Source organism: Primulina tabacum, chromosome 8 (genome assembly GCF_025594145.1).
Source record: "Primulina tabacum isolate GXHZ01 chromosome 8, ASM2559414v2, whole genome shotgun sequence".
NCBI classification, from domain to species: Eukaryota; Viridiplantae; Streptophyta; class Magnoliopsida; order Lamiales; family Gesneriaceae; genus Primulina; species Primulina tabacum.
This window is the reverse complement of record NC_134557.1, coordinates 35,056,266-35,070,651: the sequence shown is the minus strand read 5'-3', so window position 1 is coordinate 35,070,651 and position 14,386 is coordinate 35,056,266. Positions and strand designations below refer to the sequence as shown.

The following is a 14,386-nucleotide window of genomic DNA, read 5'->3' as shown; positions in this document are numbered from 1 at the left end:
ATGCTTAAATATTTAGGGCTCATCACGGCCCGGGCAGCGTATCTGACCGATTGGAGTATCGAACAAATTCCCCGGGAGGAGAATGCAGAGGCCGATACCTTAGCCAAATTGGCTGCTTCCATGACCGATATAGCTACCCGGGAGGTTATCTGCTTTACCCGGTTGATGCTCTCTAATGATGAAGAAATACCCCCGGTCCAGAAAAGTTCATGGATGACTCCTATCGTGGAATACATAGTACATGAAAAGCTCCCAGAAGACCGAGCCCAGGCTGCGAAAATCAAAAAACAAGCGCCCAGGTTCGTCTTTTTGAATAATGTTTTGTACAGGCAATCCTATCAGGGTCCATTACTCAAGTTCTTGTCAGAAGACGAGATAGAGTATGTCCTCCGGGAAATACACGAAGGATGCTGTGGTGAACACTTCGGTGGAACAACTCTGTCTCGGAAAACTATATTGGCCGGGTTCTGGTGGCCTCAGATGAATCAAGATGCTGCCTGACTTGTCCAAAAATGTCAGGGTTGTCAACACCATTCTAATTTTCACCACCGTCCAGCTGCAAGTATGCAACCGACCTCCGCATCATGCCCTTTTGACCAATGGGGTTTGGATATTGTGGGCCCTTTTCCCATAGCCCGAGCACAGAAAAAATTCCTTCTTGTGGCTGTGGATTATTTCTCCAAATGGGTAGAGGCCGAGCCATTAGCCAAGATTACCGAGGATGAAGTCATGAAATTTCTTTGGATGAACATTTTTTGCAGATATGGCATCCCGGGTAAATTAATTTCAGATAATGGAAGGCAATTCCAGGGAAAAAATATCACCTCCTGGTGTTAAGAAATGAAGATTATTCAATCCTTCACCTCAGTAGCTTACCCTCAGGCTAATGGCCAGACTGAAGTGACTAACAGAATCATTGTGCAAGCATTGAAAGCCCGACTCCACGGGAAAGAAAAAGATTGGGTGGAAAAATTACCAAGTGTCTTATGGGCATACCGAACCGCACCTCGATCATCTACTCGGGAAACTCCCTACAGCCTTGTTTACGGTTCAGAAGCAGTCCTGCCAGTGGAGATTAGACAATCTTCTACTCGGATAGAATCTTATCCGAGTAACAATGATAAATCTCGGGCCATTGAGCTTGATTTAGTGGAAGAAAGAAGAGATCAAGCAGCCATTCGAATAGAAGCTTATCGCAACCGGGTGATGAAGTCCTACAACAAGCATGTCTGGCCACGAAATTTTAAGGTTAAGGACTTGGTTATGAAGAAGATCAAGCCCGTAGGTGATGTGGGAAAATTAGAAGCCCGTTGGGAAGGACCCTTCAAAGTAATTCGAAGAGTCAGCTCAGGTGCAACTTACTATCTCGAAGATTCTCAGGGACACACTCTCAAAAGGCCATGGAATGCTTTTCATTTAAAGAAATATTATGTTTAAAAGCACGTGTATCTATTATTTCTTCATCAAATAAAGAAATGGTTCAGGGAAATGTCTACAAAGCCCAGGGACCCGTACCCTGGCCCAGGGACCCGCACCCTGGTTATCTACAAAGCCCAGGGACCCGTACCTTGGCCCGGAAGACCCGTACCCCGGTTATATACTAAGACCAGGGACCCGCACCCTGGACCAGGGACCCGCACCCTGGTTATCTACAAAGCCTAGTGACCCGTACCTTGGCCCGGAGGACCCGTACCCCGGTTATATACTAAGTCCAGGGACCCGTACCCTGGCCCACGGACCCACACCCTGGTTATCTACAAAGCCCAGGGACCCGTACCCTGGCCCAGGGACCGCACCCTGGTTATCTACAAAGCCCAGACACTCGTACCTTGGCCTAGGGACCCGTACCCTGGTTATCTACAAAGCCCAGGGACCCGTACCTTGGCCCGGAGGACCCGTACCCCGGTTATATACTAAGTCCAAGGACCTGTACCCTGGCCCAGGGATCCGCACCCTGGTTATCTACTAAGCCCAAGGAACTGTACCTTGGCCCAGGGATCCGTATCCTGGTCGTCTATCAATCCTAGGAAACCAGTCCAGTAACCTACATCCTGATTGCTTATCAAGATTAATTTCGTATTGGGCCCTCAGGTCTTTGCTTTGAGGAAATATATTGGTTAATGATTGATAAAATTCAGAGTTAATACAATTTACAATTCTGGAAATATTGGGGAAATGCAAGAAAAGGAGATTTCATTCAAAGGAAAGATATTTACAAGGTGCCCGGAAACCCGGGAACAAAAAAATAATAATAATAATAAAAAAAAAAGAGAAGCATATAGAAATCCTAATCAGTTAAGGAACTTGCCCGGCCGGCTTCTGGATTATTTCTTCATCATCCAGGGAGGGATGCGGCTGCCTTCTCCGGGTCTGGAAAGTCTTCCCGATCGGCTGGAACTAAGCCTGCCTCCTCAAATTACTCCAGGCATTTGTTGAAGCCCTGTTCAAAATATGGAAAGGCCTTCTCAGTCACCATCTTTTTAAACTCAAGAGACTTCAAAACGTTGGCCATTTGCTCCTCCTGAGCAGTCTTAATGAGGGTTACAGCAGCCTGGTAGTCCTCGGCTCGGACTCGGGAGGACTCAGCTTTTTCCTTTGCAGTCTGTGTCTCTGCTCGGGCCTCAGCAAGTTCTGCCTGGACCAGATTCAATTGCTGCTCCCAAACAGCCCTCTCTCGAGCCAACACATGCTCATGAAGCTCATTCTAACGACCCACCTCCTCTTGGAGTTTAGCATGCATCTCCCGGGCCGAGGTAGCCTGAGCATTGGCCCCCTTGGCTACTTGAGCCACTCGCTCGTAGGAATGTATGAGCATCTGCAAGCCCTGAAAACATAAAAAGGTCAGAGAAGGCAATGTAAAAGAGTGCAATTTTATGGACTTACAGAGTAGGTCCGGGACACTCCTTCGCAAAGTAGCATATTGGGATGAACTCCCTGAAGGTGTGCCACCTCGTCAGGGCGCAGAAGGCCCCGGATCATTTTGACAAGATCCGAGCTGATATCATCCCCAAAGATGTTGGGGAGGATCCAGGGCCTTACCCCGGAGGGACCGGCAGAAGAACCAGTCATAGGAGGAGACCGGGCGATCTCCTCGACCTCATCCTCTACCACCACCATCGCTTCTGCGATCGGCTCTTGGTGGCCTTCCTCTTTTGCTGATTTAGAGGAGCCAGGTCTTCTTCGGTAGCCGGGACGGTGGATTCTTCCCGGGGAGGGGTGGTTTCCTCCTGGGCCTTAGCCTCCGCCTCAACTCGGCGTTCTTCAATTTCCCGGGCCTCAGCCGCTGCCCGGGCTTGGCGTTCTTCCTCCTCTTGAATTTCCCAGGCCCTCTTCTCAGCCCGGATCTTTTTCTGCTCGGCTTTTCTCTTGGCAGCAGCCTCCTGAAGACTTGCCCAGATCATATCTTCTTCAACTGCATCGAAAATCGACATATTAGAATTAAAGCATACAAGAGATGAGTAGACCAAGGAAAGTAATTTACCAGCCTGCGATCCGGGTTGATCAAATTCATCAATAATCCGATCCACTGGGTCCTTGGGCCGGGACCCGATCCCATAATGAACCAGATTGCCCCCCTCCCGATCAGCACCGAGGACAGGTAAGAGTTTTTCCCTAAAGTATCCCAGGCGTGGGTAAAGGGGGGGAGAAGCTTGAAGTCCCGGGGAAGCTCAGGTTGTGTGGGCAGGGAAGATAGGAAACCCAAGGCACAGGATGGAAGAGTCGGGAATTGAAGAAAGAAAAATTTTGTCTTCCACCCCTTCAAAGAGGAAGGGATGTCAGTTAAAAATCGGTAATGCATTCGGGCCATGAAAGAAAAGTCCCCGTCATTAAACCGGCAAGAATAAAAATAATGAAAAATCGAAGAGTTGATAAGAATAAGTTTCATGCGAAACAGAACAAAAGTGGCAACCATAATGCGAAAAGAATTAGGATGGAGATGGTTAAGGGGAAGGTTAAAAAATCGGGCCACCCCTTCGAAGAAGTGGTGTACCGGGAAGCGAAGACCACTTTTAAGTTGTTCAAGAAAGAAAGCATGGTAGCCGGGAGGAGGGGTGTCTGGGTGATCGTTCGGCCCAGGAACTTTGATGTCGTAGTTGTAAGGGATGGAACCTAGAGATCTCAGCTCCTCTATACTACCCGGCCGAAGGGTAGAAGTCACAGTAGAAAACCACAAGGGCCCTGTGGCCTTTTCTTTTTCTTTGCCCTAGGAACTAGAAGGCCGGGAAGAAGAAGCTTTGGATTTTTGGAGGAGTCAGGAACAGGAGATGGGAATACCTATGGGAATATGAGCAGATTGCTCGGAAGGAGTCGGGGAATTATCTTCTGATCGACCCTTGGCATTTTGGCCAGAAGTAGAGGAAGTAGAGTTTGACAAGGCTAAGTAAAGAAGGGAGAAAAGACTTACTAGGAAGAAACGAAGATGATGACTGGTAGACGATGAACGGAAAGATTGCCGGAATAAGATATGCGCGATGGAAAAGATCGAGAGAGGAATTTGGCAGAGCTTCGCTACAAGTTGAATTTGCAAATGATTTTTGGGAAAACCGATCATGTGCTATATATAGAGGAGGTAAATGATCTACACCGTTGATTTAAAATGAATCGGACGGACATGATCAGCCTCGAAAATTGAGCGGCATGATTAGGCGGGATAATTGAAAAGACAGGTGCGTAAACCGAGGCGACATGATTATTTATCTGCTCGGAATATGTACAGACTCTGACAACTTTTCAGAAGGAACGTGTTATTATGGCATCACATTAAATGCCCGGAGAAAATTAAACAACGATATTATTTTAAGTCCGGGTGGTACGAGGCCCCGGCATATTCTTTTAAGCCCGAGTGGTACGAGGCCCCGGCATATTATTTTAAGTCCGGGTGGTACGAGGCCCCGGCATATTATTTCAAGCCCGGGTGGTACGAGGACCCGGCATTTACTTTTAAGCCCGGGATATTATCGTTTATCGCTTATCCGTTCTTAATTTATACCGATTTGTTTGCAGAAGATATAAAGGAACATAAGATACGAAAATTAAAAAATTTTATTAAGGAAATGGTCGGTGTCGTATTACAGCTATTCTAGAAGCTACATAATCTTGCCATTCAGTTATCCAATCAGTCAATTCCTGAAGGTGAAGATTGGTGAAGGACTCAGCGGTTGAGATCTTGTTCAGATGATGCCATTCTTTCCACAGCATTGCGTGCAACAGAGATTGGTCGGTGGCTAGATCTGCAGTTCGAGCTACTTCAAGCTCCCGCCTATATTTCCTCGCCACTGGTCTTTGTGCACGAGTAAGAGCCAAGCTATTTTGGTGCGCGTTATTAATATCTTGATTCTTGTACCAAGTAGACATAACCTTTACCCCGATATACTCTTCGACAGTCCTCTTCAGATTCTCCACATAAGGACGTAGCTCGACTGGTATTTGGCTGTGTGCACCAGTGGAAGAGACCGTGCTGCTGCAAGCACTAGAATCACTTGAGCTCGACATATTAAACTGATACTCACATTTCATCCACATCGTCTTATTTATAGACAAGTGGCACTTAATATTGAAGAAGTTGGAGAGGCTCAAGGCAGTCGAAACGCCTTTCCATTTATTCAGAAGGAGAGTTAATCACAACCGTTGAATGAATACATGAACGTTCAAGATGAATTTTGGGAATGGAGCTGGACAGACGAAAAGACGAGCACGAATATCAATGTCTTATAATTATCAGATCATCGGAATATGAAACAATTTCGGTGGTATCAATATTAAAAGCCCGGCATTTTATTTTGAGCCCGGGAATATAATGTCCCGGCACCTTATTCTAAAACCGAGATATGTGAGGTCCCGGTATTTCGGTTTGTCGATTATCCGTTATTTATCTTATACTAAGGTCGCTCAGTTTTGTCGGTTATTCTATACATGATATATATATATCAACTGATGAAAATCAAAGATGTTAGGAAAATAACAGAGATATGAAACAAAAATAGTTTTTATTTATCTGAAGAAATTCTTGCGGAGTACATCATAATATTCCTCCTCTACAAAAGTCATCCACAGGGTCATCCAGCCCTTTATTTCTCCAGTCGACGTCTTGAGGAAGCTATCGGAGTTGGCGATGTCCGTCAGAATCTTCCTTTCCTTGTAGAGCATCAGCTCGTAGACATAATCATCCTCGAAGAGATCCGCTGTCTCGGAAACGTGCAGGCATTCCCGGTACTTCTTCAGCTTTACCACCAGTCTAGAAGCATTAGCTTCCCCAATCTTGTAAAGAAACTTCAATCTCTGAAGCTCTTCCCATTAGTGGATAATTTTGTGGAAAACTTCATCTTCTATAGCAGCCTTTCGAGTTTCCAAGACAGACTTCTTGAAAGCTACAGCCATATCCGGGGACTTTGAGCCGCTTGCACCTGCCATTGTATTCCATGAATAATAAGTTTGCTGATGTCGTTGAACAAAAGGTGGGTTACTATATATATAGGAGAAGGAAGTCAATCCACACCATTGATCCATAATGAATCAAACGGCTCAGATTTCCATAGGAAATTGTGCAAAGATATTTGAAAAGACAGGTCCAGGAATCAATGCGTCATAATGATTTATTTTCTTGGAAAACAAAGAGTCTCTGACAAATCTTATGGCCTACGTCAGCAATACCCACGTGTCAACACGCTACAACTATCCCGAAAAAGACCAAGTGGCAAGGCGATTTTCCTGCCCAGGCACCCAAGACCAATCGGGACAGCGAGTGAACTCTAGCCCGACTAATTAAGGAGGGAGTGATGATGCCCTGGAATGCCCCGGGTCAGGGATAAGCCCTGGGACTTCCCGGGTCATGGAGCATATCCATGGTTGGTGCCCGGGCCAGTATGGGATGCTCTCAGGCCAATAGCATGATAAAATGGATTAATGTCTCGAGCCATTGAACCACCCGGGACATGATTTCCTCAAGATGTGGAATACCCGAGCTCTTCTGTAATTAACCTGAGAGGCATTCTGCTCGGTCACCTCGATATGAGTGAAGTATTTAATGCCGCCGATAAACAGTGTGTATAGCCGATCTATCTCCGACACTAATGCAAGTGGTCAATGAATCAAGTAGTCTGGATGTGACAAGCGTGCGATTTGACATGTCAGAACAATAGGGTATAATCAGCCACCCTATTATAATTAATGCTCACACACAAAAAACGAGGTCATCATTGCATCATCTACTATAAATACCAGGTTATTTACTTGCATTTACTCTGAATTCAGAAATTGAAATACACATTAAATACTCTCATTTATTCCACACCAATTTCACAGCCATCACTTGGCTACATTGGTTTTATTGCTTGAGTACCCTGCTGACTTAAGCATCGGAGTGGTCACGCCGGACACCCCTCCTGCGCCCATTCACGTGGTTACTTTCTTGTTCGCAGATCCCTCAAATCGCTCGAGAAGTCACAATTCAAGTCAAACGTCCAATTCAAGTTTCCTTTGATATTTTGATAGCAATCTCGGCAGAGTTTTCGACCCAACTCGTCCATTTCGCCCGAGTTGCATCAAATATCAAATTTATCCACAATACCCATCATCGCTAATCACTACCATCAGGAGGCATGGTGACTTTGATTGAAGAATATCAATAAAAAAAATGAAGAATTTGATAAATAAAAAATAATTTAATAAAAATAATCAAATATATTTTTCGTGCTTAAGTAAAAATATGTTTTAATAACTCTCTTACACACAGCTTCAAAAATAAGAATACAATATGTATACATAATGTGACGAATTTTTTTTTATCTACTTACTATAATTCAAAATTTTTACAGTTGAATAATATTTTATAAATTATAAGCATCATGCTGATTATAAATTTAAACTATATAGTCGGTCAGTCTTAATTTAAATAATATATATTTTAGAAACTAAAAACACCAAACTCAGAAGTCGATGGACAAAAAACCTTAAATAAAAATTTGTGGTGGTCAAAATACATCATTTTTGTTATTTTTAATTTTTTTATTACAAGAATAAAAAAAAAATTTATACGTAACCGGTCGAGTGCACACACATTTGTGCTTATTGAAGTTTCACCCGGTTCAACACCAAATTGGTCTTGTAAGTTGTCATATTTTCTATTTTTGTCATATAATGTTTTGTTTGTTTTTTGTTATATTTTGTCGGAATGATGTTGAGATACCGGAAAAAAATAACGTAACATCGAAAAATATTGATGTAACAGTCGAAAAATTATACATCCCGTGTTACGCAGGCATTACGACAAAATATGCTAAAAACCTACAAAATAAATAAAGTTACATGAATAAAACACAATTTCGATAAGTTAAAGGATTAAAACGAAAATCAAAATGCAAATCCAACACTGAATTCTGTTACGAGACTAAATATTGTTATTGTTAAATAATAAATGTGTCACCTAAAATAGGATCTTACAGTGCATATGTTTCAAAGAAACAAGCAAACAAGAAAGCCCTTTAAAGACATGCGAAATTTGCCATTTTGACATAGCGGAAAATGATTTGTTTAACATGAAAATACAGAAAAATATTGACATTGTGTGTATGAGATTTTGGCATAGTTTGGTGCACATGATAGGATAAACATGTGATATATAATAAAAGGATAAGTTAATGATAAATAAGATGTAGGATATTATATTTAATGTTTGGTATGATTTTAATAAGCGTGATTAAATTTATATATTATATTGTAATGATAAAATTAACCTTATCATAATAAATTTTATAATTTCAAAGTTGCTGCTTGAGTTCATATTTTTTGCTTGCATGATTTATTTATTTTTACCTAATTTTATATATTATATAATATGATAATTGATCCTTTGATTTTGTGAGTCAAGTCAAATATCAATTTTTAAGGTTAATCGAGTGATACTAATAATTTTATTGATATTTATAAAAATTATTTATATAATTATCTCGAATTCATTTATATAATTATCATATTATATAATATATAAAAATAAATAAAAATATTTATTTGATTTTAATTTCTACCTACTAGCTTAGATTTATAAAAATCATTTATAAATTGAGGGCAATTAAGTCATTTGTAGTGTATTTTATCATTAAATTAAAATTATCACACCTAATAGAAGGGACATTTTATCCTTCTAAAAATTTATTTATCAAGGGCCCATGATATTATCATGAGTTTTTTAAAAAGGTACCAAACATGAGATAAAGAGGATTATTTATCAATCATTTCCTTATCACGTGTATCAAACTATGTCTTTAAGTATTGTGTTCAGGTGTTATAACACTTATTCATAACATGTAGCAAAATATAATAATAAACACACAAATAAACTTTAATGAATAAAAGACCAAGGAATAATTGATGATTCAACCAGATGTCAAAAGATTAGAATCAATTCAGTGCAGAAAATGTTCTAGATTCGGTCACTACACAAATAATTGTGCCAACAAACTTTGAAGGAACAAAGGTATGACAGTCTCCTTAAGTGATGAAGATTTCGAAGAAGAGCAGGAATCCAGTAAAGGAGAATATCACATCTCTTTGTCTGCTGTTTTGAAAGAAAAACACTGGCTGCAAATCAGTCCTCTAGGTGTTGCAACACTGACTCGCAACATCTCTTCAAAATTAATGTGCCTCAAAGCAAAAACTCTCGGTGACTCGAGTAATCTAGAAACCTAGGAAGTTGATCAAGATGGACTCACCCTAGATCTTTATGTTGAATAGTTCGGGAAGAGATCTTAAGACCTTGCTGACCAGTCTTTCATTTGACATTAGATCGCCAAGACTGAAGACTCCATTAGCAATATCACCCGGTCTACGATCATATTCAATGATTGTCTCGTTTTCTTTCGTCCTCAAGCTTTCAAATTTAGAGGTTAATATCATTAGCTTGATTTTGCACACTCTCAGATCTTTCACAGTGCTTTTGAAGAATTTTTCATCCATCTTTGGCAGAGATGTAATTTGTGACAAACTAAACATGTTGATATCGATCGAAGTGAAAATTGCATTGAGTGCTTTTGAATTGAAATTCGAAGTTTGGATTTCATCAGTTGTCCATGCACTCTCAAGTTTGATGCGACTGTCACCATCTGTATCCACAGTTCTTGGGGGAAATCAACCATCTAAAACATGTTATTATGTTAATTCTTCGATGGATTTAATGTATACTCTCGTCTTGACTTTCCAAAGAGCATAATTGGATCCATCCAAAGCCGGTGGTCGAAAAGCAGTGTTGATAGATAAAACATCCATTGTACTATTACATGTTTAAACAAAAATAGCCCGAATCACACTTAGTATATCAAGAGTAGGCTCCGATACCAATTGAAAGTGACTTGTTAACATAAAATTTCAGAAAATATTGAGATTGTGTGCATCAAATTTTAAGTGTTGTGTGCAGGTGTTGTAACACAAATCTACAACATGCAGCAGAATTTATTAATTAAACGCACAAATAAACATTAATGACTAAAATAAGACAAGATAAGTCATGCACAATTATTAAAAACTTTTGCGCTGTCTCGAGAAAAATATTCACTAGAAAATTGTAAAAAGTTAACAAAAACAATACTAGTAAAACTACGAAAAACAATATTCCTTCAAAAGTCAAGGAAGTAAATTGCATCCCAAATAAACAAAAACAAAACCACGGATGCAACGACTATATTGCCGAAACTCAGAGCCACAAATAACTTTTCAACGACACTTTACACAAGTGTTATTTTCGAGTGTCTCCAACACTTCATGATAGTACAACAAACAATGTGAGTCAATTGCGCAAAATCTTCACCGATGTAATTCTTTGATCTTCCTTCAACTCTCAAAACCATCGTCTAAAACCCACTAACCACATGGACACATCAGCAATAATATCTTATATATAGACTTCTTTTACCCTAGAGTTTATTCCTTATATAGATTCGTATATTTTCATTAGGAAATAAACTCTTTTGAATAATAGTATAATATCTAGAGATTTATCATAAATATCAATAATATCACAATATTATTGAACAAGAAAAATATAAATATTAACGAAAATTTTATTAGTCTAGAAAGTAAAACTTTGTATTTTAATATCCTAATATTATCAACAAAGAAAAAATTAATTAAAGAATAAAAATTTCCTTTCGATAAAAAAGTTAAAAAGAAAACTATTAATGCCCAAATCAGGTTAAATTAGCAAAAAAAACATCAACAAAATCAGAACGTTCACTCAAAATAAAAGCAGAGATAAATGAACAGATGCCGACTTTGTCGGTAGAGGAATAGTCAAAGAAATTAGGGACAACACTTTTTTCAGCATTTGAAAAGAATTTAAACACGAGGTTGGCATATTTGACGGAAGACGCGTATAATACGTGTTTTCACATGGACAAGGGGCTCTATAAATAGAGCTCCCCCCTTCATTCTGAAATCATCACTTCTTCGAGTTTTCTCTCTTCCTATTAGTTCTATAATATGTGTGAGGTGTTTGTTCTCCTGTATTAAGAGAGAGTGTGTTCTCTTTGGAAACACAGTGAGTGAGTTGTACACCAAAAAATATTATAGTGGAATTCTTTTCATCTTACCCGTGATTTTTACCCTAACAATTTTTAGGGGTTTTTCCACGTAAATCTCGGTGTCCAGTTTATTATTTATTTTTGGATTTTATTATCGTAAATTCTGCACGTGGGACCAACAAGTGGTATCAGAGCATTGGTTTAAAATCTCTTAAAATTCTGAGTATGCTCTGTGGTTGCTGCCTAGACTGATATTCCACATCAAAAAAGATTTTTTGAGATTTTTTATTAAGGCGAGATTATTTTGTTTAGTCTATTAAATTGTTGTAGACATAATGACGGGCAGGTATGAGATAGCAAAGTTCAACGGAAGCAATTTTTTATGCTGTGGAAAATAAAGATACAAGCAGTTTTAAGAAAGGAGAATTGCTTGGCGGCTATTGGAGATAGACCAGTGGAAATTACGGATGATGGAAAGTGGAATGAGATGAATGACAATGCTGTTGTCAATTTACACTTGGCTATAGCAAACGAAGTACTGTCAAGTATTTATGAGATAAAAACAGCCAAAGTTATCTAGGAATACTCTGACAAAGATGTACGAGGTCAAGTCGCTACACAACATGATTTTCCTAAAGAGAAGGCTATATACTCTTCGGATGGCGGAATCTTCATCGATGACCGACTATATCAACACACTAAATATTCTATTTGCCCAACTCACTTCCATGGGGCATAAAATAGGGGAAAATGAACGTGCGGAGCTTCTACTTCAAAGTCTAACAGATTCATATGATTAACTTATCATCAACATTACCAACAATATTCTTATGGGCTTTCTAAGATTCGACGATGTCTTAACCGTGGTTCTCGGAGAAGAAAGCCGGCGCAAGAATAAGGAAGATAGGTTGGTAACATCGAAGCAGGCAGAAGCTTTGCCGATGATAAGAAGAAGATTTATGGGCCGTGACTCCAGTGGGAGCCAAAGGCGAGGTAGATCAAAGTCAAGAAGTCAGAAGAAAAATATTTACTACTTTAAATGTGACGGTAAAGGGCACTTCAAGAAAGAGTGTATGAGTATCGATAAAAGTTTTCGAGTAAATGTGGATAGTACTTCAGGCAGTGGTGAAATATTATTCAGCGAAGCAATAACAGTTGCAGAAGACAGACACAAATTTTGTGACACATGGATTATGGATTCAGGAGCGACGTGGCACATGACGTCTCTAAGAGAATGGTTTGATCATTATGAACTAGTCTCAGGAGGATCTGATCTGTATTCATGGGAAATGACCATGCCTTGAAAATCGCTGGGGTCGGTACTATCAAAACCAAAATTGTTGATGGCACCATTCGCACCATACATGAGGTACGACATGTGAAGGGACTGACTAAAAATCTTTTGTCCTTGGGGCAATTGGATGACATCGGGTGCAAAACACGTATCGAGAACGGATCATGAAAATTGTGAAGGGTGCGCTTGTGGTTATGAAGGCGAAAAAAGTTGCTGTAAATCTGTATGTACTTTTGGGAGAAACACACAAAGAAGCGGAACTAGCTGTTGCATCAATTGGTTCAGGAGAAGAATTCACAGGGTTATGACATAGAAAGCTCGGGCATATGTCAGAACGGGGGTTGAAAGTTGAAAATTCTCTCAGAACGGAAGCTGCTGCCGGGACTTACAAAAGTGTCACTACTTTTTGTGAGCATTGTGTTACCAGTAAACAACACATATTAAAGTTTGGCACTTCTACTGCCATGAGCAAAAGTATATTGGAGCCGATTCATTCGGATGTTTGGCAAACACCGGTTGTATCCCTAGGAGGAGTGAGATACTTTGTCTCGTTCATTGATGATTTCTCTAGGAGATGTTGGGTGTATCCAATCAAGAAGAAATCAGATGTTTTTCAAGTCTTCAAAGATTTCAAAGCGCGGGTTGAACTTGATTCTTAAAAGAAAATCAAGTGTTTGGGGACTGACAATGGAGGAGAATATACCAGCGACGAGTTTGATGCATATTGTCAACATGAAGGCATAAAAAACAATTCACTACGGCTTACACAACTCAACACAATGGAGTGGTGGAGCGGGTGAACAGAACCTTGTTGGACAGAACAAGAGCTATGTTGAGGACTGCGGGTCTAGACAAGTCATTTTGGGCGGAGGCAGTCAAAACTTCTTGTTATATTATCAATCGTTCTCCTTCAGTGGCGATTGATCTGAAGACTCCGATGGAGATGTGGAACAGGAAGCTGACAGATTATTCTCATTTGCGTACATTTGGAAGTCATGTGTACGTTCTGTACAATAAGCAAGAAAGATTGAAGTTGGATTGGAAATCGAGAAAATGTATCTTCTTGGGTTATGCTGATGGAGTAAAGGGATTTCGCTTATGGGATCCTACTGCTCACAAGCTTGTCATCAGCAGGGATGTTATCTTCGAGGAAGATAAAGTAAAGGGGGACAAAGGCACATTGAATTCAGAAACTACTATTTTTCAGGTGAAAAATAAGACGGACGAAGGTTAAGTTTCTTGTGAAGCACTACCAGAGCACGAAGAACAAGAACATGTTGAGTCTGAGGTTTCCAATGTGAGGCAGTCAACTCGAGACAGAATACCACCAGGTTGGCTTTCAGATTATGTCACTGAAAGCAATATTGCATATTGTCTATTATCAGAGGATGGTGAGCCATTGAGTTTCCATGAGGCTACTCAAAGATCGGATGTATCCTTGTGGTTGTTAGCAATGCAAGAAGAGTTGGAGGCATTAGACATGAATAAAACTTGGGATCATGTTACACTACCACGAGGGAGGAAATTCATTGGAAACAGATGGATTATAAGGTTAAGCGTGATGACAATAAACAAGTGGAGT

At 40.1% G+C, this 14,386-nt stretch overlaps 1 protein-coding gene across 1 annotated transcript; it reads left to right on the top strand.

The window, feature by feature from the left end:
* On the top strand, nucleotides 1-501 carry LOC142554700 (uncharacterized). The gene has a single exon (XM_075665370.1). The coding sequence runs from the start codon at nucleotides 1-3 to the stop codon at nucleotides 499-501; it is 501 nt and encodes a 166-aa protein (XP_075521485.1).
* Nucleotides 502-14,386: the final 13,885 nt, after the last annotated feature.